The sequence below is a fragment of the Chrysoperla carnea genome, chromosome 4 (genome assembly GCF_905475395.1).
Source record: "Chrysoperla carnea chromosome 4, inChrCarn1.1, whole genome shotgun sequence".
Classification (NCBI taxonomy): domain Eukaryota; kingdom Metazoa; phylum Arthropoda; class Insecta; order Neuroptera; family Chrysopidae; genus Chrysoperla; species Chrysoperla carnea.
In genome coordinates, this window is record NC_058340.1 from 47,733,023 (window position 1) to 47,760,356 (window position 27,334).

The following is a 27,334-nucleotide window of genomic DNA, read 5'->3' on the forward strand; positions in this document are numbered from 1 at the left end:
ATTTATGCAAATGATTCTACAAAAATTTTTATTATGTTTTTCTTTCGAAAAAATTTATATACCTACAGTAGAACACCGATTATCCGAATAAATTGGCACCGTGGTCGATTCGGATAATCGGACATAGACTGACAATAAAGAAAAACGAACTGAATAAACTCAACATTAAAAACAATGTATGTGTAATTCAATGCTATTGAGTTGAAAAAAAAAAAAAACGTTCCAACATCGCAAAATATGTAGTGTCTTGCCTAGCTTTCAATCATAACAACTGAAATAAATCTGATTTCCAACGAGTTCCATCTTGTTACAACAAAACAAAACAAAAATTACATACATAGTTGGTTTTAATTTTTTTTATTACGCTGATTCGGATAATTGGCGATTCGGTTAATCGGCGTTCTACTTTACTTCAAAATTTTTGATCAAACAGATAGTCAGCATACATTTTCTGGAATTAATTTTTCATAGCTGAAAAATTTGGCCAGGTTCAGTTATTAGATAGCCCCCCGACAGCTTAAAATTGATGAATATTTCCATTTTTTCTTATCGAACTAGAGTGTCGAGCCAAGGTCTAAAACGTTTAAGGTGACGGGGCAATGGATTGTAGGGCCCATAAATTAAGTAGTGCAGTTCTCTCAGTATCGTCTTTGCTCAGTGTTTTTAGGTTACCTAATAATTTCGTCAAGATAAATTTTAACTCTAAAAAAATAATTCAAAAAAATGATATCGAGATGATTGTTGAGATTGGATCATTTTTGGAGAAGTGATGTTTATAGAGCTTGAAGAAAAATATATCCGTTTAAAATTATCTTGAAAGTAATCTTATAAAAATGACGTAAATACAAACAATTTTTTTTGTAAAATTATATTCCAAAAGATATTAACTGGAGACATTATTTACAATAGTTTTTGACAGGAATTTTTTTTAAGGAATTCGGTAATCTTGACACGTGTAAATCTGGGAATGCAAATTATGTTCATTTAATAAATTAGATACAATTTAAAACAAATATTGACTATAATTTGAATGCTTTGCAATCCAAAAATAGTTCAAGGTAGATATTTAAAAAAAAAAAGAATAATTTATGTTTCAAAACAAAAGTAATTGAATAAAACCTTGCAAATAAAAATATGAAATGGAGTTAAATGACACAGTAAAATTCACTTGCACACAAAAAAATCTTATCTATAACAAAAAAAAAAATCATAATTTCAAACACTATCGTTCTAAATGCTTTGATGCTTTCTCGTAAAACGTTAGCTAGTTTTAATTTAAAGCAACAAAACACAAAATTATAATATTTTTAATAGCCCTGACCCAATTTGCTTCAATGTAATAATTATCAAGCATATAAACTATTTGTATACACGTTTAATTTGATTAAAAGTATTTACTATACTAACTGAGTGGTCCACAAAAATAATATTTGGAACATTGAAATAATTCAAGGTAACATGACATGGTCAGTTTGCTTAAGATGGAAAATTCAAAAATTTCTTAAAACTGATTTCTAACTTGGTCGAAAATTGAAACTGTCAAAGCCACGAATTAGAAAAATGAGAGAAGTCCAACATTAAATAAAAATTTGGCAGGCTTGTTGATGCGAGTGCAATAAGAATGAAGTTTTAAGGCAGGCATGGGCGAGTCATTTTAAGTCAAAGTCACCATTGTTATAACTTTATTGTGCGCCATAAAGTTTATTGTTGTCTCTTTATCCAAGTCCGCATTGCTCATAGATGTGGAAGCAACACGGATATACGACTATTCTTCCTATCTCAGTTTCTCTAATTGTAATGAGATAGGTAGAAAAAAATGTTGTCTCTCTGTCTCACTCGTATTTTCGGTCATCACTGTCTTACTCGTATTTTAGATACAGAAGTATGAGGGACTTTTCTAAGTTATGTTTGCCCATGCCTGTTTTAAGGTACAAACTCTCGCAAACTTTTCTAAACACAAATAAAAGAGTATATAATTATAGGCATCAAATTATATTGGTAATTAAAGTAATGAACTAGCAATAAAAATATTTCAAAATAACATTGAATAATAATGACCACACTTTGAATTGAGAATTTTGTACAAAAAAGGACTATTTCGTACTATAGAGTGTCTCACTCATCTGTGTGGGTAAACAGACTTAAATTTTTAATATTTTGAGTGAAAAAGTTTCTTTCATTCTAAATGCACCTTAGTAAGGATGCACGGGCACCAAGACAATTTTAAAAAAAAGTTGGATTTTGTTTTATCAAAAAGTAGGCATATTTGACATTGGTTTTATGGTAAAACGGTAGATGGATGATATGTTTTCATAGATTTTTCCAAAACTAGTACGTGGAAATTATGAAAAAACTATTTAAATTAAAGTTAAAATCTTAATTAATTATATTGAAAAAAAAAAAAAAAACCATTGTGTCCGACTAATTAAAGATCTCATGCAGCATAGTAGTGGGGACAGAAATGGTACAAATCATTTCAATCCTAGATCTAAACCCTTGGTGTTTGTAGGTACTACTTTAACAAGATGAGTGTTCGTTAATTATAAAATTTAATTTTGAGATTCTCGTAAGCTTACTATTTACAAATGTATGTATTTTGAAAGTATGAAATTATTTCAGTCGATATTAAACTTGCAGTAAAAAATTATTAAGAAAAATTTTAAATTTTATACCATGTATATATGAAATATACATAGTATATTAAGTTTAGTCCCAAGTAATAATATGTATGTTATGGCTATATCAGTTATAAGTATATGTGTGACATGCATGTGTGTGTTATGTGACAGAGTAATCAATACTGTCTATACATGGTATTTCGACAATTAACTTCACATTGAGTCAACTGTTTGTTTTCACTTGTATTTTGTTAATAATGAAATTCACAAAATTAAATTAACTTCTGAAAATTGTTCTACTTAAAATTAGGTTTTGTATCACTGTATTATCGAAATGTTAATGAAGTTTAATTTTATAACGGTTTTAAGCGAAAAACCTTTTTGATATCAAATATTCTTTATTTAAATAAGTAAACATGTGGTAATGTGCTGTCATTCGTTATATTGTATCTTTATAGCACAGAATATGAACGTGTTGTTTCCACCACACGAGTTTTTTAATTTGTTTACTATTGCAAATGTGACGTCATCTTTTAATTATCAAGGTTGGTATTGAAAAATTGAAAACGGACTTTTAGACTTTGAGCGCCTGGCGCTTATTGAGAAGTCATATGAATATACCTAGCGCTAAAACCTGTTTCGTAGCTATGCAGAAAAAAATTTATATCATATTTTTCTAAAAAAAACATTAATTTATTCGAAATTCAGAGTAAAAAAAATAACTTTTCATTTGCACGTAATATTCGCACTTGATGGGTTAGTATAGAAATTTTTTTTTAAATCAAGAAAAGGGATAGCATTTATTAAATATACTTTCTAAGTGGATTCTAACTATCGATTTTTTTCAGCCCTAGCAAATATTTTCTAATATACTAACTAACTACGAAATTTAATTTCAGTCATAATCTAAATTTACAATACTCTTATAATAACTAAGATTTCTCTTTTAAAAATTTTCAAAAGAAACAATTCAAAACCACAAATTTTTATGTAAAGTACTATAATTAATCAGAAAGAAAGAGATGGCAAAAGCTGAATTGTTTCTATTGGGGTGGACTTTTTATGACTAGTACTAAATACGAGTTTGACCTGCGTAAAACATTATTGAACGCTGATGACAAAATGGTAGGCACATAAATAATCTTATTTGTCTTTTACACTTAATTTAAGTTCTCGAATCTATTAGATATTACTTGCAATTTTTTTTAGTTTTGTAGAAAAGTATGGAACACGTACGGAACTTACAAAGGTATTCGAAATTTATGAAAATTTTTCTACAAAACTTATAGTTGCACGTGGATATTAATGCACGTCATTTATTATTTATCATTCATTTCATTCCTACCACAAACACGGAAAGCACCACATACCACAGACGTATCTTAAAAAGTAGCCTAACAAGGTATGGCTTCGCCCTGTGAATTGTATGTATTTTGTCAACCACCATTTTTATGATAAGAGAACTAAAAAACCGTTGGTACTGAATTTAATCAATTACGATATCTTGCGATCAAGAATTGCTGATTAATTGGCTGAATACTCATTTATGAATTCATTTGACACATCTATTTTCAAAACAAGATCATTAAAATGCCTTACATAATATGTTCACTGTTCATCGTTTTACCGATCATTTTCTTTTGAATGCACCCATGTATCTATTGCACAAATACTTCAAGTTTGTCCTTTTTCGCTTGGTCCTAAAGTACACTAAAAGAAAGTATAAAAGGACGGTTCTATGCCATTGTAAAAAAACTCTTTTTTTCAACTTACACTTAGTGCAAATAGTGTATAGTCATAATATTGTAATTTCTGTTAGAACGTAAAGGGGTTACCAAAATCTTTCCAACTTCTTATATTTGGTCTAGATAGATAGATTACAATCTGACGGAAATACTATCTTTCGTCGTCCTGTTCGTATGTCGTTAGATTAACTGTTAACTGTCATTCCATATTGATTATGAATTCTGTTTGGCAAAATACTATCGTATAACGGCCAATATGTAATGCTACTTTATACGAATCTTTCTTAAGGCATTGTTTTAAATTATTTTCAAGTTTATTTATTAAAATCTGGGACTGTAAGTCTAACTTGGCGGCAATTTAAGCGCATAAAACTTTCTAAAAGGTAATGCCTATAGAAATTACTATATTGAATAGGTAATAATTTAACATTAAAACTTCTCCGTAATTTTAGTATCCCCAATGTTTTGCCACCTCCTTGTTAGTCAAAAAATAGATTTGAAAATAACAAATTTTGAAAAAATAATTATCATAATTTATGTGTAACATGCAAGAAAAAAAAAGGAATTTTTGAAAAATATATTAGAAAAATTTTGAAAAAGAGAACTTACTTATTATTATCCAGTTTATTATTTTTAACAGGCATTAAATTCAGAGCATACAACAATGGATATTCTTTATCGCTCCAACTACAAACACAATTGTCTTTAAAATCATCAAGAATCACTTTTTTTGGCACACCATTCAACACTTTATTATTACGTCTTTTATGATGATGATGATTATGATGATTGGTATTTGAATTTGTGGTAATATGGTGATTTTTTAAAAATAAATGTGGTACAACACCCTTTTTTAGTCGACTTTTATATATACATTTTTTGGTATTATTTGGTAACGATGTATCATTATCTAATGTCTTATAACTCACTGGTGAAAAATGTAATGAGCATACACGAGCTGTGTCAACATTTACGTTATTTTTACCACAAATTCGTACCCATTCAGAACGAGTTATTGCATCACTTGGAAAACGATGATATCGTATTATTTTTGATGGATTCACACTAATTTGTGTTTTACGTTGTGAATTTGTGCACGAAGATATCGCGCACTGAGGCATTATTATTTATCTTCATTTATATAAAGAAACGTCTTTTTTATATTCGCAAAATTCTGTGTTATGATAAAAAAAATATATAATTAATTAGACATTCATTAAAGTTGTAGTTTTCTTAATTTTCATTCATTCATAACTCCATTTTCATCATTTTCAAATTTTGAACTTTATTTCACTATATTGTTTCAAAAAGTGCTATTTTATACCATGTATATATGAAATATTACAAACAAAATCTTGGTATAGGTTGATACCTAATTAGTCAATTTCTGGATGTCTGTCCGTCTCTCTGTTCGTAAGCCCGATAACTCAAAAAAGAGATTGAATTCGTAAATGATCAACATAGATCAAATGGTCTTGGGTTCGTGGGACCAATCTTAATTGTAAACCGTTACAGATAGAACAAAAGTTTAAATGTAAAAAATGTACCGTAAAAACTGTTTTACTTGAGAGCGCAAATTATATAGTATGTATTATATGGAAATATCAGTTCTGTGTGATTATGTAAGAGTGACTATATATCTTTACTTACATGACGTAAAAAAAAACAAACAATTCTGTAACCAACACTGTTTATACATGGTATTTCAACAATTAACTCTCTGATATTTCACTAATTGTTTGTTTTCACTTGTTATTGTTAATTTTGGTAACATTCCAAGTCTTTCTTTTTAATAATCTATTTTACAACTAAACTTTATAGAATATTTTATATAGAACTTTTATTCGAATTTTTTTCATCAATTTTTTTAATTAGAACTTTATTCTGACGTACATTTTAATTGGTAGGTTCATTGGATCATTAAAGCCGAAAAAAAATTAATTTAATCATAAATAATCTTTATCATAACCGATTCCCTATAAATCCAATAATTACCAAAGGACTTTTTGAAAGACGCTCTCCAGCACCGGTCGAATCTTTTTAAATTTATTACTATTATTTACTAGCCAATATAAATGAACTAATAAATATATTTAACGATTTTTATAAAAAACATTAATATAAAAAAAAACAACCTGGTACATTCTGTAACAGTCAAAGTATAGTAGAAAGTGGTAATTATTTATCTTAATGATACAAATACTTAATACGTTGATTGAACTGTTAACAGTATAATTACATAAAAAACTTATATTGATTCATAGGCGACAATGTATTATTATTAGAGCAGATCGGAAATAACACTTCAAGGATAATTTAATTGGATTTAAAGGATGTTTGTTATTATATGCAGTTTTGATTTCGAGAAATTATATTCAAATAACATTTTGTTCAAAAAAATCTCTCCTGCAACTATGTCGAAGTTTTTAACTATTTAATCTTGCTCGAACTACTTACGAATCAATATAGACTTGAGATTCTGACGTAATCGCAGGACGATTACCTTTTTGGATAAATTACGGTATACTAACGATTTTTCACACGAAGTTTCTTTACTTTCCAGTCATCAATTAAAATAAAACGCAAGTTAAATATCATACATACAAACTAATTTGCAAGCACCAAGGGAGCAAGGGAGGCTCGAAAGATCAAATTTTGTAAGTCTGTTGGTATTCGTTTCTTCGCCTGTATTTCTGCTCATTTGACTTTCTTACTTTCATAATTTTTATATTCTACATTTTTTAGCGATTAGGCTTTTCAATTTAACATATTCTGATGTTGTTGTAAACAACAGATATCGAAGGCGTAATTCAATAGACTAATTGATGATGCCATTGGTTGGGCACTTACAATTAAGACTCGTTAATTTTGAATTAAAAAAAGTTAGTGTGTTTTAAGTCATATAGCAGACTGGTGATAAGCTCCAAGTAAGCCTAGTATTAAAACTGCGTTGTAGTCTGTTTATACAGATAAAAATTTTGATTTAATTTAATAGGTTTAAGGCCAGAGAATATTTTGTTAGCTCACTAGCTAGAAACAGAATTATACACAACGAATAAAAATTTCTACTTAAAAAATCAGTTTGTCCGGCTTTCGATATAACATGACTCGTTTTCCGACACAAAAATTGCAATTTACAAGGTATGGGATAAATGACACCTTGCTTTGATGGGAGTCGGGCAAAATCAATTTGGGCTTTTTTTTAAATTATATTCTCATTTGAATATTGTCCTCATGAATGAAGAATATTTACCAAAGAGATGTCCCCGAAAAATTTTCGAAGAGGAAGAATTTGTTAAGCACATGAACTTACCCAGTTTTTGGTCTAAGGTGGGTCAAAATCAAGATTTTTGGTCTAAGAAGCGAACTAAACTCTCTGTGCTAAAGAATAAAAAAAGATATTGAATCTTACGTAATATAGGAGGAGTGGGGGAGGGGGGTAGGAATCGAAAATCTTCAAAATTATGCTGACCTAATTAATGAATGACCCCTAACAAACAAAAGACAAAAATTCTTTTGCGAATAACTATAAAAACAATCAAGATAAAAGCCATAAACAAATTTTTGTATCAAAACGAAATCTAACATGTATTAGTTATGGTAGCATATGGCCGTAGTAGACTCTGATGTCACAGTTTATGTCGAATTTCTCTAATATCTGTCTAATTATTAGCTTAAAATGCTTATATTATTCGTATTACTTATTTCTTGGTCGATTTTAATTTTAACTTCACTTTTTATCTCTTTTAAGATTTTTTCATATTTTGTCAAGAATTGAAAAAAAAAACAACTTCTGAATGAATGTATTCTGTTCCCATAAATCTTGTGCGCGATCATTTCTGTACTTTCTCAAACGAGTTTCCAATGTGTCCCCTAGCCGTAGACCTATAATAACATGTAACATACTTTTTTTCTATTTTAAATAAGATAAGCAATTACATAAAGAGTACTTGCTTATTGAAATAGATTGCGGGATACCATACAATACATAAATAATATAAAATATAATCAATTATTGCCAATATCGCCTACTATACACACTCATACAATGGTTTATACTGAAGTAGGCCAAGGTAACAAAAAAAAAATATGAACATTTTAAAATGCAGCCAATACAATAACAGATCAAAGGTCATAACATATTTAATAAATCCAGTGTATAATATTTTCAATTATATTTATACATGGAATACCAAAAAAAAAAAATTCAAGATAAGAATAAGATTTAGTTCAAAGAAAAAGAGCTTCTTTTTTCTATTGTTTGAAAATACGATATAGAAAATTGGTTTTCATAATGCATCTTTTAAATTATTCAATTTATTTTTATTGAAATCTCAAGGTTCTTTACATGCAATTATTTTTATTCCACCTTGAAGAATAATGTAAACCTTGATAAGAATTATTCGGATTAATTATTTCTAGCTTCATAAGAAATTCTTTTTTTTAAATATTATTATATTGACCAGATTTATTTTGCACTATAAATATCCTTAATTTACTTAATTAATAAGGAATTGAATAGTTTGCGAGTGTTTGGTCAACGCTCATGAATCACTTTTTCATAGAACGCAGCGAATGTAATTAAAATACAAAAAAAAAAATGTTCAATGCCACTTTTTGTATTTGTTGATAAAAGTAAAAATTAAAAAAAAAAAAATCACTAAATTAGCTCAAACGGTCCCTACAACGAAATCCCTATATATTATGAATGTGAAAGTAAGCATGTTTGTTTATTTGTTTGTTTGTTACGCTTTCATGCTAAAATTAGCAAATGGTTTTTAATGAAACTGAACAGGAATATAGCTGATATATCAGAATAACACATGAACTATAATTTATAAAGATATATTTAAAAAAAAATTAAATTAAATTTGGCATATACTATTTTAAATTTTTACAGAAATCTTTAATTTATGGTTCAAAATGATGATTATAGATGGAGCAAATCTATGATCATTATTTTGAACCATAAATTAAAGAATTCTGTAAAAATTGAAAATAGTAAATGTCAAACAAATCATGGCCAACTATTATAATATACTCAATAAATTATGATTATTTTACATTTAACAAAATTGAAAACTGTGTATATCAAGAGAGGATGGAGGCTATAAAGGTTTTTAATTTTAAGCCCAGTGAACCGGACGGGTATCAATCTAGTGGATTTATATTTATAAAAGCTTATTGTAAATATTGTTTAGAATGTCCAATAATATATAACTTAAAATATTATTATGAAATAAATATTGTAAAATTTCATATCCTATGTTTACATAATATTTAATATGAAAGACCATATACAAACTCTAATAGTTGATGTTGTTATCAGAATTGTTATCAGCATTGATATATTAAATTACCAATAACTATATTCATATAATTAAACTTTTAAACATACTTGGTATAGAAAACCTTGAAAGCAACCATATTAGTTTTTATTATATACATAAAATATAAAAAAAGTGTTGCATTACCTTTGCATTATTAAGACATTTTTTTTAAAATATCGTGTGAGCACCACACAACACCTCTATACTTATATGACCTATCTGTTTCTTTCCACACACGGAAGAAAAAAAAAACAAAAACCGCAGGTAATTTAAAACAAATGTAAAAATACATCCGTGAAAAAATTTGAATTAGGCACCACATATCATTGGTAGTAGATTCTTTTATAAAATAGTTTTATGCATATTCAATAGTTTCATGGATATTACTTGTCTATGGGGATCTGAAAAATTTTAGAAAGGAAAATGTACAACAAAATGTTGAAACAATACTAAATCGAAAGTTTCATTTTAAAAAAAGAGAAAGAAATGAAAAAATTTTATAGTGGCCGAAAACCGAACTGTCCCTTGTCCTTTTAGATTTTCTAGGTACGCTTTATTTTTCTCGGCTACCACTGCTGAGATAGATTAGTTCTTTTGTTTTTGTTATGTCACCACTTTTTCTATATATAATACATAACGTTATAATCGTTGCAATTGTCGTTTAAGTTGATTAGCTAAAGATGATTTTTAAAAGCTTTTGCTATATCAAACACATTTAACCTGTTCATACATGTAACCAAAACTACACATTCTAATGGATTAACGCAAATACGTTAATTTTAATAAATAGAAAGATGTGAAAAAAATTCAAAGTGAAAGGGAATCAAAACGTGCAGTCTTAGTTAACAGAGTGTCCCAGGACTAGAGGCGCTCATTGTTAAATCAGGCAGAAAATAAAATTCGATTAAAAGTCCTCATTCATTTTTTGATCCGATGCACTTGCCCTCTCCAACACATTCACACACTTGCACACATATGCATACGTACACGTCAGCGAACGATAAAGCACTCACTTCTCACTTTCGCAATTTCTTACTACCCTCCCCCCTATCTTGAATAGCGCGCTTGTGCATCAATAGAAGAAGGCTTTTCGTCTTAGGATTTTATTCTCTATTTGATGCAAAAAGGGTGACTGTTACTCCTGGGACACCTTGTATAAAAGGGTGTAATATGTTTAATATAGAAAAAGTTATTAAAATTATCTAATGCTCATAATTATCTAATGCAGTCCTCGATCTATAAAGTCTATAAAAAGATGCAACAAAATTACTTTGGTTTCATAATAAAAAATTCAAAATTTCATGAATCTACGACTTAAGTTTTTTGAGTTGTGAGAGGTATCGAAAATCTTCGACATTGCTACGTATATTCTAAGTCAAAATAAACGCAAGAAGTTCCCGTTTCCGTTCTAAGTGATATTACTAAAACAGTACTTGTAATTCTCAAATAATGTTATAGCTATAACACTTGAATGGTAAAACACGTGTATTTTTTGTGACACAGAGTGTACAAAGAAATGCATAAAGGGACGTGCATCATAATTAAATGACTAAAGTCCTAAATCCAAAATTCTAGAACGTACAGTTTTTGAGTGATGACAGACACCGAAAATTTTCTACTTAGTTACTGAAGTAGAGTAAAGAGCATAACTAGGCGTTACAATAGGCCTTAATCCAAAATTTCAAGATTCTACGTATCTAATAGATTGTGATTGATGCGAGATATAGAAAATTTTCAATGCGGATATTAAGTCAAAAATTTATCATTCGACGTTTAATGGTTTTTGATTTTTGTGAATTATAACGTTTTGAGCATGTTTTGAGTTATACGAACGTTGTTACGTCCAAACTAGTCAATATGGACAGGGGAATTTTTTCGCGATTATAACATATTCTTTACTTAGTGTCTTTGTACAAGGGAGTAAGAAGAGCAAATAAAGACCTACAGTTATCAAAATTAAATATCTTACAACTCCCAAAACAAATAAAAACAAAAAATATATTTTCCAGATTTTATTATAACGAAATGTATTATCTACAACTAATGATTTCATTACGCTTGCGTGATTACATATTAAATGCATTTACGTATTATACAAAAAAAAAATTCAATAAAAGATAATCTCACGCGTATCCTTGAAATACTACAATAAAAGTTTATTTTCTGATAGTAAATAATACACCACTACTTACAATATTTCCGTACAGAAAAAAAAAAACCAGTACTGTTGAAACAAACTTTAAATTAGGTTCTAATAAATTTTTTATCAAAAACCAAAACAAAAAACCTTTGGCGATAAGAAGCTTTTTTTTACAATATTTTGGGTATGATTGAATAAAAAAAAAACACGCGAGCAGAAGAACTCCATCACTAAAGTAATATTTCTCCTTCATTGAATATTTCTTTTTGATAGATGCTTTATTTGTATTGATAAAAATCGCGACAAACATGGTATGTGTTAATGTGTTAATACATTAAATAGCAGCTCTGACGGATTTTTTTTTCAAAATGATTCTTTATGTCATTTAAAATCAGAAACTTAGGGGGGACATAATCTGAAGAGAGAAAGGGCAATGTCCCGACGATATATCGACGCCCAGGCAAAATCGCTTAAGATAGAAGTTTGAAATTTCGCGAGGATATTCATTCATTTAATACTGCAGTTCACTACTAAATCGACTTTGAAAATTCTTTCATCTATAGAATACTGCGTTTTCAGCAAGTAACACGAGCTATTTTTTATTTAAAAAAAATTTAGGATTCCGCACCAAAACTAAAAATCCATCTAAAATGCACTCTAAAATGCACAAATTAGTCATATTTTTCTGGAAAATATAGACTTAATCACTGTATCAAGGATCAAAAGAGATGGGTGGGAGTGTTCTATAACTCTATAATTCGTAATTTAGGAGACATGAAACGAATTTAATACACATTCCCGTCTTTCTTCCATTATACCTTCGATACAGTGCATAAGTCTACATTTTTCTTGGATAATATGACTAATTAGTTCATTTTATCATTATTCTAATTAAATAGTATTAATTAATTATTATCTGTATTCGCACGACCTCAATTTTAATTCGTGGTTTACAAAAGTGACAAAAGTAATTTCTGAATCAACTTGCTTCAGAAATCATGCTTTGTGGCAATTTTTAATGAACACAATGTAAAAATAAAAAGTAAGATGTGATTGATACGCGAATCGATTTAAGATCAATGTTCTCACTTTCCGGCATATTATATCTTCAAAAAAATATGCTATAATGCAGATTTTTTGGGAACGTCTTTATGGCTTAATAGTCACGAAAGGAGACTATTAAGCCATAAACACAAAGCAGACGAGTGTAACCCACTGTGTAGAGGATCGTTGGGTAGGCCTTTAAAAATAGAATAAGTCTTCTCTTGGCTGTTTTCATCATCCAAATGTTACTCCAGATATGTTTATTCTCGAAAGGTAATCTATTTTTTTGAACTTTGGTTCTCACCTCCAAACCCCAGTGATATTGGATGGTGGATCCATAGAAGTTTTCACTCGCCACATTTTCCCATTAAAATAAAAATTTTTACAGTGAAATAATAATAATAATAATAATAATAATAATAATAATAATAAACCTTTTTCTTTGAAATCATTTTCGATTTTTGGAGCACATTGAATTTAAAAATTTCAGCTTGATATCTTTTTTCGTTTTTGAGTTATCGTGCCCACAGACGGACGGACAACCGGAAATGGACTAATTAGGTGATTTTATGAACACCTATACCAAAATTTTGTTGGTAGCATCAATATTTTTAAGCGTTACAAACTTGGGACTAAACTTAGTATACCTTGCATATTACATATATGCATGGTATAATAACTTTTTATTATAAAATTGACTAAAAGTTTGTCCCTCTTGTTCCGTCTAAATTCATTTTCATGATTGCAAGAAAAATGCATAAAATTTATTAATTATTAATTGTCAATTAAAATATTAAAATAGAATTTTATTCAAATAAAAATGCCAACGATTTTATACATCTAATGTAGAGCACATGTGTTCGCCGTTTTACTGAATAATGTCTATTCAACAATGAGGCCAAGAAACGATCGTTGTGTCTATGAGAAGAAATACTGCACTATACGTATTAAACTATTCTCGTTGAATTTATAAACACATTTTGAGTCATATTAAAATACACGAGGAATTAATTAATTACTGAAAAAGACATAGTAAAATAAAGTTGGGTAAAGAGTTGTACCTTAGATTATACTTCAATTGCTTGAAAAATATTGAAACTACAACAACATAAAAGCTATGAAACAGCACTGTCTATGAGATAGAAACTATATAAATTTACTTACCAAAGGGCAAGTAAGCTAGAGATTGCTTGTCTATGTGCTTTTGTTTTCATGTAAAAACAAAATTTTTCCAAAAGTAAATTATGTCTCTATATTTACATGTTCAGTATTGGCTTTTTTGTTCAAGACTTTTCATCTACCTAAATCACTTATTGGTTAAGATATACATTGGTAAAATTAACTGGTGGGTACTTTATTTATTTAACGAATAATGATAGGAGGTAAAGTTTGAAAAGATGACATGCACTTTGGAATAAAACAACGATCTGTATTGGTGATCAATAAACGTAGATACTAAATGTGACAATTATTTACCCTTTATAAACCATCATGCCACATTCCCTAGTAAATGAAATAATTAGTTGAAGCTGCATTTCGACGCATGGAGTATACAACGACTAAGGGAAAACTTGCAGTTTGCTGGGAGGTTTGCATGGTATGTCAAATTTTTGTATTTTTAAGCAGTCGTTGTTATCTGGCCAAATTCAGCTGGTCTATATTTAGAATAGTATGTATTATCGACTACAAATGTATTGTGAAATTATCAATTTTTAAACGTTATCTGTCATTTGATGTAGAACTATCTCTTGTTGGAACTATATCCTTTATCGCACGATATTTGTTTGCTTGCTGGGAGTTATAACCAAAAAAACACACACCAAAAACCGAAACTAAGTTACATAAGAAACTCAAACCTTTTCAATCGATTCAGGTTGACATGAATTTTCAGAAAATGCAAAAATCTGTCAATGTGTATTTCTTGTCAAAATTTTATGATTTATCATTTAAAAAAATTTAGTTGTGAAAGTTATCAGCAGTTAAAGAAAACAGAGATAATTGAAGTACAAAGCAATTTTTATGTTATATTATAATAAACATCCTAATCAAATTAAACGTAATGTACTCACATATTGGGTTGACTATCAGAAGTATGTTTTCTTTAAACTAATACTACAATAACATACAGTAAAAACTAAAATTAGCTATGAAATTAAGTTCTTTAAAAACAAACAAGTTTGACTTCTAAAATTAATACTTTAAATTTTCAGAAAAATATTTTGTCAATAAAAAGCGCTACATTTATAATGTACCAAGGTACGAAAGGAATATAGTTCCTACCGGGTATCTCACGACACCTATCGATCTTTCATATTTAAATAAATAGTTTTAAAAACATATAAATGAAAATTCCGGTTACAGCAATCTTTAATATATTTACATTAAGAAAATAAATAAATAATCGGATGGCTATTGAGAAACTAATCAATATTTGATATTCTGAAAATCCTTCGTATAATACACGTGGGAGTTTTTAATCTGAAGTGATCAGTCATTTTAATATGTTTAAAGTTTATTTTTGTTTTCCATTTTTATATAATTATGTGTGTATACTTTTCATACTCTGATCTGTTTACAAAAATATAAACTCTATATACGTAATATTATTAGGAAAATCATTTTGTCATGCGACAATCTGCTTAATGTTTTTCTGTAAAATGATTTAAATTGTAACTAAGATAACAAGCTTGAACTTGATTTCAGCAGGCGTTGAGTAAATAGATGAATATTTATAAATCATAGTAATTTACAAGAATATAGTTCAAATGTATTATAATGCTGTTTTTTTTATTTAAGCCTGACTGCCATATTGACTTGCCACTCGAAAAGATGGTCAAGTATGATAGCTTTCAACGGGTCGTTAATTAAAGATCCTCTGATAAATACGATTTTTATCATTATCAGGGTTGCAATTGAATGTTATTCTTATAAAATTTTCTAACTAGCTACTTAACCAAGGATTTCCACCCCCCAGTGAAAATTCTTCACCTGAAGAAATAAAAAAAAATTTATCGAACCCCTATTATTTATTCCAGAATTATAGCAATTACTTCGAAGTGTTTGTTTGTTTTTGAAGTCTAACAATTATTAAAAAAACTAGAGAAAAATGTGATTCTGGTCTAATCTCTTTTACGTCATACATAGACTACAAGCCCATGCTAAAGTTTTTCAGATGAAATGACCCACAAAGAATCAAGTTGAAAAAGATGCTCCTATATGTAAAAGTAAGTTTAAGCACCATTGCCAAAGTTTTGCGCGGTACAAGTGAGTACAGGTGAAAATATGAATGTTAAATCGCTTGGTGTCTCATCCTTGAGTACACATAAGTATTCGAAGCGAATTACATAACTGCCGTACCAAAATGGTGTTTAAACTTATTTTTACATATAGGAGCGTCTTTTTCAACATGATTCTTGATGGGTCTTTTTACCCAAAAAATTTTAGCATGGGCTTGTTGTAGTCTACAATATTTCCCTACTTTTTTGAGAAATCATCAGTACCACCTAGCATTGGTACCACTCTGAGTGGTACCAATGCTAGGTTTTAACGGACTTTGATCTCTCTGTATAAACAAAATAACAATAACCATGATATTAAATATAAGAGTACAAAAGATCAAATAACAGATCATCGTCATAAACCATTTTGATACTATAAATCATATATTATGTAACCAAACAAAACTTTTATTTTAATAACAATAATATAGTTAGTTGTCAAGGACTTTATGTTAATATTTTTATAGTTTAATACACAAAAACGATCATATTATACGCAAAAGAAAGACTGTACACTCTACTCAAGAAAATACATTAAATTTAATGAAGGTTATATTATAATATTATTATTGAAAAAAAATGAAAGAAAATAACTTTGTCAACAATATTTTTGTTTGTTATTAAAATGATTAGTATGTATGAAGGTAACAATTATTATACAAGGATATATCTATGTATCAAATTGGAGCGCACCAGTACCAATTTTATTTCTTGTGAATTTGACAAAAGATAGTACAATCATTGGATTTTTCAGTTAAGACATACTCTATCTAGCGTTTTTAATAAGAACACTCCTCTTCGATAAACAATCTATTTCAAGCAAAACATAATGTTCGCCATCGTATTGTTGCTTATTCTTACCCGATATCCTCAAAATATCGCAAATTAAGTCCTGAAGAACTAGTAGCTGCACGAGCTCATTTCCAGGAACTTATAGACTTGAGTGTACGGAGGCGATCGAATAGTGAATGGTCTCCACCTTTGCTTATGAAAAAAAAAAAACCTGACGATTCTTTTCGAGCATGTGGTGATTACGGTAGACTCAATTCGATTACTATACCTGACAGATACTCAATTCCACACTTATATATGATTTCAATAATAAATTACATGATAAAAAGTTATTCAGTAAAATAGATTTACGAAAACCTTATTATCAAATTACCATGGACGAAAAGAATATCGCGAAAACCGCCATAATAACCCCATTCGGTCTTTTTGAATTTTTGAAAATGCCGTTTGGATTAAGAAATGCATCGCAAACTTTTTCTCGATTTATGGCGGAACATTTCAAAATTACTGATTCCGTATTTATTTATCTCGATGATAACACACTTTCACACACGAACGACTTGTTGTTCATAACTACAACTGGGAATTCCCACTAAATACTATTGAAATGCGAAACCGTGTTAATAACATCAATCTGCCTATAGTAGTCCTGACATTGCACACTGAACAAATAAAATATTTGCTGCCATCAAAAACATTTTATTCGCACCATGCGCGAGTTTCGTTTTGATTGTTAATATATCTCAACTAATCAATCTGATATGAACATCATAATCAATCTGATATGAACATCATTTTCTGGCGTACGTAAAATTGAGTGTACATTGGTTTCTGTAAAAATTAGTTTTAATCACCTTTAAGCAAAAAATGTTTTTCAGTATTTGTAAAACAATTTTGCGCATATTATTAAAATCACTATTAAATATTGATATTCAAATAGTTTTACACCTCGCCAAACTATTACCTCATCCATTCAATCTGTTAACTAATGCTTTTAAGAATATGGGTAAAATCTCTCATATTCACTAACGTAGTTTAAATCAATTTAATTTTGAAAGCTGACCTAATTCAAATTTCTATTAATAAAAACGTTTTAAAACAATAATGTTTTCATAGATATTTAGATATAATTTCAAATTATATAATTTTATACTGTTTCCAAAAAGACGAAAAGATAAAATAACGTTTGGAATTTCAAAATCTTGTCGAAAGTCATTCAACTCCAACAGAGAGAAAGTCATTAGCTGTCATCTCAAAAATTTTAGGAACTCGTTGAAAATTTGGTTACAGGTAGTCGAAAAGGTTTAAAATAACATGTCAAAGTTCCTGTGTTACGTAAAAAACGACTTTCGTGAAAGTCTTTGAAATAGGGACAATGCTGTATTCAATACTGTAATATTACCTTCTTATGCCGACATGGATACTACAGTATCTGTCTATATACCATACCAGCATTGTAGTAAACGCCATACATTTGTTACCGCACACTTATTTACCATTTTAATTTTAGGGTCATCTATCGTATGGAAATATGATTGGGATTTGGTTCATCCTGCCTTAGTTTAAGTTAATTTTGTACTTCTTTTTCAGAAATTTTATCAAATTAAAAGTTTGAGAAATCATTGTAAATACTTCATTTTAAAAAAAGGGTTTCTGAAAGCGTTTTTAATATAATTGTATAAATATTGTAACGGCATTAATTGAATTAGAATAATGCCAAATTGCTCCTTACTATATCAATTTATAGTATATATATATATATCTACAATTTCTTTGAATTTCAAAATGGCGTTCGTAAATAATTTAACCTTGTCGATTATTATCAGAATATATAAACATAGCCTTAAATAAAACCACATTAAGGTTACAATTAATATATGTGGGTGACTTGTTTGCACAACTACAAAATCCTTTAAAGCAATCTAAACAAACTTTTTAAAACCTTCACAAGTATTAATAAATGACCATGAACGTATACAAAATATAGAGTAAGATCGCATTGTTTTAATCATCGATACATCATATTTGATTAAATCATATCAAAAAGTTTCATTTCGTTTAATTCAGCTTAAAAAACTTTAAATCAATTTTTACGTTGATCACGTGCAAACGCAAGTACAATGTATACCATTGTTCAAAATGGAAATTTATAGAATTTTGTGCCAATTAATTAAGTTTTTTAATTATAATGCATGAGAAGTTGTTTATATTTAATACAAAATCCATAATGTTTACATGTTACAGTCAAAACCCATAATCAGCCAGAATTGGTTCTACCTGAAAAAACCAGTCAATATTGATATTGATTGCATAAATCATTTTAAATCGATATTGACTGCAGCCACAGACTTAAGTCAAAGTCAATTTTGATTGACAAATGTTGATAAGGAATAGTTTAGAACACTTAAATTGGTTAGAACTTCAGGAAATTGATCACCGCAATATTTTTACATTACTAATGAAAATTAGACAGTATTTTTTGTTAAATACACTCGGGTATAAAACTTTTAAGCAAAATCACATTTAAAAACATCGTAACTTTGAAATGTAATAAATATACTTAGATTAATTAATTAAAAAATTTTATAACATTCATAATAAAAATTTGATTAAAAATTTTAATAAATTTATAATGTTTGTATGTTGATCATGCAATTTGCAGAATCAGGTAGAACTATCTAATCTGGATGTCTCTCACTTTAATTATCGTTCTTGATGACTTGGCTGCCATCTGAGACTATAAATAATGACATCATTTACAATCTCCATTTAAAATCTTTAAAATTGCATTCACAAGCACAAATGTTTAAAATATTCATACTCAATTAAAATATACCGTGTGTTACAGCAGAAATGTACCCCCAATGTTGAAATATTATTTAATACTTTTGATCGATTTTATTATGCACTTGAAAATGTAATGAGATTTTTCCAATAGATCAAATAAGGCACTTTCACATTCCACATTAACCAAGGGATTACAACTGGTAGTTTATGTTGGCCAAGACAATTAATAGATTTTTATTGATCAACATCCGGAAAAAGCACAACGAATAAGGGGAAAATTTCAATTAAAGCGTACTGCGAATACTTTTTTAGTGTATGAGATAATTTCAAATTTTGTCAAATAAGTCTGTAGAAACGATTCACGCTTTGACGTGCATTTTAAAGCCCCATGCATTTTTAGTTATATTAAACTCTAAAAGTGTAAAAGTCAAACTTTACACGTAAACTTTAAGACATTATGTGAAGATAACTTACATGAAGATAAATAATTTAAAAAATGTTACGTAATTTCGGGATCTAAATATAAATCATCTGTTCACGATGATTTGCATAGTTTCCACCTTTCATTAAAAAGTTTGTATCATCTTTGTGAAACTATCATGTGTTATGGTATTCATAACAAAGTATATCATACACGGGGGTTGGGGTTGTTGTAATTGTAAATGTAGTTAATACATCTTTATGTTATTATATGACGAGATCTTTAAATTTGTAAACAATCTGATTTCATGAGCGAATTTTAGTTTAATATTTTAGATTTGGCGACAAAGACACAAAATTTGTTACTAATTTTATGTATTTTGATCCTTAAAAACGATTTTTGATGGTTTCAGATTCATCAGCTTAGTCAATTATTCGCAATCTGAATTTTACGATACAACAGATTTATAAAATGAGGAATGTGGAAAATTGTTGAGCCGATAAGTATGAAATCATCACAAATCGAATCCACTGATTAAAAAACATCGCCTAAACTCCAAACGGTGGCTTCGAGTATTATACATTGATTTGAAATACAGGCAACTTTTTTAATTTGAAATAATTCATTTAAGCCTACCTGGATGACCGAGCTTTCCTCGATATACTTTGAGTTAAAAAGGCACAAATTTTATCACTAATATAAGAACCATTTAAAATGTCTGCACACAAATACCAATTTGAATGTCCCGGCAATGTACTTTATTTCGTCGCCAATAGATGTCAAGAAGAGTCATAGTTTGCAGTCAATGTTTCATTTTTTCTTAAAAACACGGATAAAACGACATTTTCTAAAAAGAAACCTAGCAAGGTCAATTTTTCGCCCCCAAAATCCCCTGCATACTAATTTTCATGAAAATCGTTGGAGCCGTTTCCTATATATAAGAATTGCTCGTTTAAATATATAAGATACATATAATTGGCTTGCAAAAATCCCATAGTGTAAGAGTGAAACAGAGAAAAAATGAAAGAGGTATTCTTAATATCAAAACTTCCAAATTACAATAAAAGGACTAAATATAAAAATCTGTACAAGCTGAGTGCACCCACATACTTTACTTTTATCTATCTTCCAATTAAATATTTAATCAAATAACATCATCCGAAAAGGACAGACGTGTTCGGTTATCATTTTCTATGATACAAGCAAAAGAACATAACATATACAGCTTGTCTTTGGAATTATTTGATATGGTATATCACGATCACGTATATTTACTCTATCAAGGTATTCAACTGACTGCAAGTAGTCATGCGAATTTTATAAACAAAATAAACATATCCCCGCCAACACACACAAAAAGGTTAAAGGTGAAAGTAATAACAAGGAAGTGAAAAAATATTGTTCCTTTTAAAATTGGTGTCTAATTCAATAAAACTAATTGTAGCTATATTCTTCAAATACATAAATATAACTTTCAAGTATTATTGAATATATTATTTATATATTCTCAAAAAAAACATATTCGCAACGTACGTGAGTTTTATCGGAGGCGTTTCCATGGTAACGATACACTACTTTAATTATAGAATTGTATGGATGCATATATAATTGTATGGATTGCATTTATGATTTAAATTGAATATTTAACATTATTGTTTAACAAATTTAAATAAATAATTATGATAATTTACATATGAAAAATAATATTTGTGCAATTTGAATTCTTATTTCCACAATTTTTAATGCATTAAGTTTAATTAATTAGTGTTTTCAATAATTTTAATTTGACATTTTCTATAATATAAACATGTAAAGAATTGCAAATTAGTCATAACAGCCTCCATTAACGCCAAAATTTTTCACTGGAAGCGCTGGCATCGATTTTACTGTCCCTACCATGACTACACACGCAACGAATATAAAGAGAATTATTATGATGAATGAGCTTTCTTAAAAAATATTTTCATTCCTACTCAATAACAGACAAGTTTCGAAAAAACATTTTTAACGACAGTTTTTAGTAAATTTATAGGAAATTTGTATTTTGTGTATATTTCTTATCGGTTATGAATTTGAGTTGATTTTTAAATGACCCCAAGGGCAAGGTTAAAATCAATGTCATCAACAAATAATTTCCTTTTAATTCAACAATTCCCAATGGATAGGTTGGTTATTTTTTATTGGAAATTTCTCTAACGAAAAATATTCCATTAATAAATTTTACGACAACAAATATTTCTTTATAAAAAGTCGTGCTTATCAAGACATTTAAATTATTAGACCCGATCTACAATACAATGTTCAGTAAACTCCAATTAAATTTAGTATATTCCAATTTAGACTCTGTGTCATAAAATCTGCACGTGTTTTACCATTATAAGTGTCATAACTGTAACATTATATGTGAATCACATGTAATGTTATAGTTTTAACACTTAGAATGGTTGTTATTTTGACTTGAGAGTATAATTGTAAAGAGTATGTTCAATATATATTAGACACCTAATGAGGTCAAAAGAAACTAAAGTAAATAAAACTTAAGTGCTCTAAAATGGTACTAATCTTCTGTCATTTTTTTGTGAAACTTGCCGTTTTCGAGTTACATGAGCTTAGCAATTTCGAAAGTTTATTTCTTAAGATTAAAAAGAAAGAAGAAAACGTATGGAGCAGCAATACATATCGTATAAATTCAAGTTGGTAAAAATAAAATTTACTGAATCAACTTAATTTGAAAAAATTGACAGCATTTCCTTTACAGTCTTTTTCAAAATCGCTTTTTAAACTGTCCCAATCTTTAAAAACAACCAGAGTTCGTTGATAATTATCATGATATTTATATGTACTTCGATAAATATCAAGTGATAATTATCAATCAATACTTCAAAGATTAAAAACTAAAACAAATCGATCAAATTCTTTATATCAGGAATTATGAAATTATTATCAGTAATAATCATGTTAATGTAATGACTATTGTATTGTGATCATGGGTCAAAATCCCTTAATGGCCATGAGAATATACAACATATTTGTATTTATTAGAGTGGGCCTAAAATTTTTTATTTCAAAAGATGTTTTTTATCGAGCCAAATGACGTTTATTATCGAACCAAAACATCCTTTGAAATCAATTTTTAGATTTGGAACATCAAAAGTGAGGGATTTAAATGTACAAATAGAAAGAAAGGGAAATAACACTTGGTGACGTCATAACCTACAATTGCCATAGAGACTAAATATCAAAAGATGTTTTGCAAGAATAAGATAGAAAACATTATTTAACTGCTTATATCTTATATGTTTATTAATTTTGATTTCAGAATTTGTCAGAACGAAAGATACATTGAAATCGACATCAAGGAAAGGTCTATTTACTGCTAGTTTCCGTTCACTTATTCATCTGATGAATAACAACTTTGGCAATGAACTTTTGAAAGAATTCACGGATTTTCCTATTAATCTCTCAAGATTATTGATAAGACTCTGGCTGTTGAAAGTGCAGTTAAAAAAAATTTATTATTAAAGAATCTCGTTTAGAAAATTATACCATTATTATATTAATTTATCTATTATAAATATCGAATTTTTCGAACCCTGCAAACACCACTTGAAACGGAAAATTATATTTTTGCACGTTTAGTCTGGTAACAGAAACATTTTTCGTTTCCAATGCAACTTTTAGAGTCAAACACCTGGCATGCAGTTGTTAATATCTAACAAAAGCCATATGCACATGTCTTTTATCATAGGGTAGTTAATAAATGCATAACAACACACCTCACAAAATGATATTCAAAATTACGTCATATGTATTATACATACACAAACGGTAATTTCAAGTTGATGATGAAAATGCATTATAAATTGAAACAACCAACAATCTCCACCATAATTAAATCACACACAGGTCTCAGTTCCCACTTATATCTCGTGTGTTTTATTAAAAAATCAATCATATATACAAAAATCAGCTCTGAAGTCAATAAATTTTATGATAGACTTTTATTAAAGAGGCTAAACTGTGGGTGAGATGATAAAACAGAAAAAAGGCCGTTTTAAACAATACATTGAGTAAAAAAAACTTTAAAAAAAAAGAAATCCGAATTCAAAAGAAAAACTTTTCCAAAACAAATTAATATGTACTAAAAAGTAAAAAAATCACCATAATATAATGTAGTTAATGTTATTTTTATTTTTGGAGTCAGGCAAGCTAATGTAGCAAACTTTTCTGTCAGAGTTGTTTACTTGGCTGACACCGACTCCAATAATAACAATAATATTAACTGCATTCTATTATCGTTATTTTTTTACTTTTTAGTGCATATTAATTTGTTTTGGAAAAGTTTTTATTTTGAATTCGGTTTTCTTTTTGTTTTGTGATTTATAGTGAATCTGAAGTACACTAACTAATTTGTCACTAAAAAAAGAATCATCGAAATCGGTTGGCGTCATATTGAGTTATTCGTCCTCTTGTCGTGCATACTTAATGCAAATTTAAGTCTTTTATAGTTTTCTCATGGATGCCGTTGTCAGAACTGGGCCAAAATGATATGGGACTACACGGGAAGCACCAGCTTTCAAATAGATAAAGAATCATCAAAATAAGTTCACCCAGTCAAAAGTTCTGAGGTAACACACATAAAAAAAATACAGTCGAATTGATAACCTCCACCTTTTTTGTGTGAAGTCGGTTAAAAAGAAATAGGTCAAAATTGTTACATAAAAAGAATGCCAGAAGAACAAAAATTCAATCTCAACATAAAGCATCCAAAAATAGCATGTACCAAAAATACCAAAAATAGCATGTACCAAAAAGTTTTTATATTGAGACATTCATGGGCTCATTGTCGGTAACAAAAAAAATGCCTTTTAAATTTTTTCGAAGCTTAAATAGATTCACAACAATTCGCGTGTGATTAAGTACAAATTTAGAAGAATTATAAAAATACTACTGATACCTCTTGAAAAATCAAAGCTAAGCAGTAATAATGCACTTTGTTGGGAATGTGAATATGACGAAATATTAGTCTGAGAAGTCAAGTCGCTCACAGCTTTTGATCTATTTTTGCAGGCCTGTGTAAAATACAAACAGTGGGCCAAGATAAAAAATTTTAAACATCATTTTGTTTATAGTTGAACTACGTAGTTATAAGTTCAACAATAATAAAATTTTGATTGAACTATACAGTTCAAGTGATTCATGAAATTAGCAGAATTTTATTTTCACCCACTCAATTCAACAGGTTTCAAAATATTTGCCTTCCACCTACTTTTCTTCTCAGGCAAATTTTACTCGCGATTTAATCTTCCAAAAGACAAAACTGTTTGGTAGCTTTGAACTATGAACCTCCATATCTTATAAATTCGAATTTTAGAGACTTTTATTATCTATCCTTTCCAAGGATTACTTTAATAAGTAGGTAATTACAGCAAGTTTGATATGTCTTATTATTAATGCTATTTCCTACAAGGCAAGTTCATTGTCCTTTGATATCCGAAGAAATCAATAAGGTATAAAAATTAATAATTCATTTTTTTCTTAAATAAAAAAGCAGCAAGTTTTGATAAAATGGATATTTCAAAATTACATTACATTTCAGGCGCTAACTAGTTTCGCATTGAAAACAATAAACACATATTCCAAATTAAAAACGTATTCCCCTACAATTTATAGATCACACACAGACCCCACACATGAATATCGTGTTTCATTTTAAACATAAATCCAATCACAAAAACACAAAAATTACGTAAAGTTTGTAAAAATTAATATTAAAATAAAATTGCATTTTATCAACAACAACAATAAAAAAAAATCACAAACCTCACGAAATTTTTGCAACACAACTCATATACACACACATTCGTGTGTGATAAGTATAGTGTGCGCGATTAATATAGTTATTAATGCTACAAGTGGGATAACTAGCAAATAATCTGACAGTCGTGGTGTTGCGGCATGAGCGTAAGGTTATGAGACATTCTTATGAAGACGAGTGTGGTAGATGTCGCTACGAGCCGTAGGCGAGTTGCGACAACCACACGAGTCTTCATAAGAATGTCTCATAACCTTAGAGCGAATGCCGTAATCACGACTGTCATATTTGCTAGTTATTCCGCAAGTAGCATTCAATACTTTTTACAACAATCGCTCGGGAAGTTGACTTTGAGAGAAATTTATCAATTTGAGAAATGATTTATTTACTTATTTTAAATTTAAATTTTATTGCATACAAATTTTTATTGCTCGTTCATTTTAATTTCAATTTTTAATTTTGTTTTTTTGTATGTAACACTCGCGTTTGACACAATCAGTGTGGTAACTTTAATAAATGAGGGTTAAGATTGATTACTTATTTTTTTTTAGTACAGATGGCGTGTCAGTAGTACATACAATTATGTAGTCTATAACCGAACATGTGCGTTTATGAAACACCTATAACCGAACATGTGCGTTTATGAAACACATATAGTTAAGTATGCGATTATTGTGTATTTTGAAGGTGACATACAGCGCTCGAAAAGTCTACTTCCCGAGCGAGCGTTGTAAAAAAATACTTAATTAAATGTTGAACAAGTTCTTGTACTGCGGTTATAGGTCATATGAAGGTTATCAGTTTGTAATTTCATTGAACAAATATAGCCTTCACATGCCTTTGTGTTATAAGTGGAATATAGTACTAACATTTTTATAAACAAAATATTAAAACACAAAAAAAAAAATGCATATGAAAGCAAAAACTGTGTAACATTTAAATAAGACCACAACGAAACAAAAGTGTCTTAGTTCATCATCACATCTCCTACTTAGTCAAATGTTATTAGACCAGTCATTAGATCACACGATTTGAGTAAGGGGTAATTATGTCAAAAATTTATACATATTTAAAGTTTATAAAAAATTTAATGACAATTATTATTTCTATACCTGTCCTTGCAATCATAAATCAAATTTGAAAATAAATAACTTAGGACTATTGTTTGAATCATTTTTTACCCGAGTGCGGGACGCAAAGGAGTGGTAATGTGTTTGTCAGTCTATATATGTATGTAGAGATAAAACGCGTGGGCCAATTTTGATGATTCTTACGACAATCAATTTTTCTTAGCCTTATGAGTGCTTTTGAAGATATGGCAGTAATGGAAATTCAATATGGCGACCAAAGAAAAAAAATGAAAA

The 27,334-nt window shown here is 28.8% G+C and overlaps 1 protein-coding gene across 3 annotated transcripts in view; it reads right to left on the reverse strand.

The window, feature by feature from the left end:
• The window catches only part of LOC123298562 (probable WRKY transcription factor protein 1), a 54,922-nt gene that overhangs the window by 19,229 nt on the left and 8,359 nt on the right, over positions 1 to 27,334 (reverse strand). Inside the window, exon 1 of one of the 3 annotated variants that reach the window (XM_044880604.1) lies at positions 4,973 to 5,519. The exons of the other annotated variants lie outside the window; for them this stretch is intronic. Within the exon in view, the coding sequence (XP_044736539.1) occupies positions 4,973 to 5,484 (512 nt within the window). The 5' untranslated portion in view covers positions 5,485 to 5,519. Of the gene's footprint in view, positions 1 to 4,972; positions 5,520 to 27,334 lie in introns of those variants that run through there. 3 annotated transcript variants of the gene reach the window in all.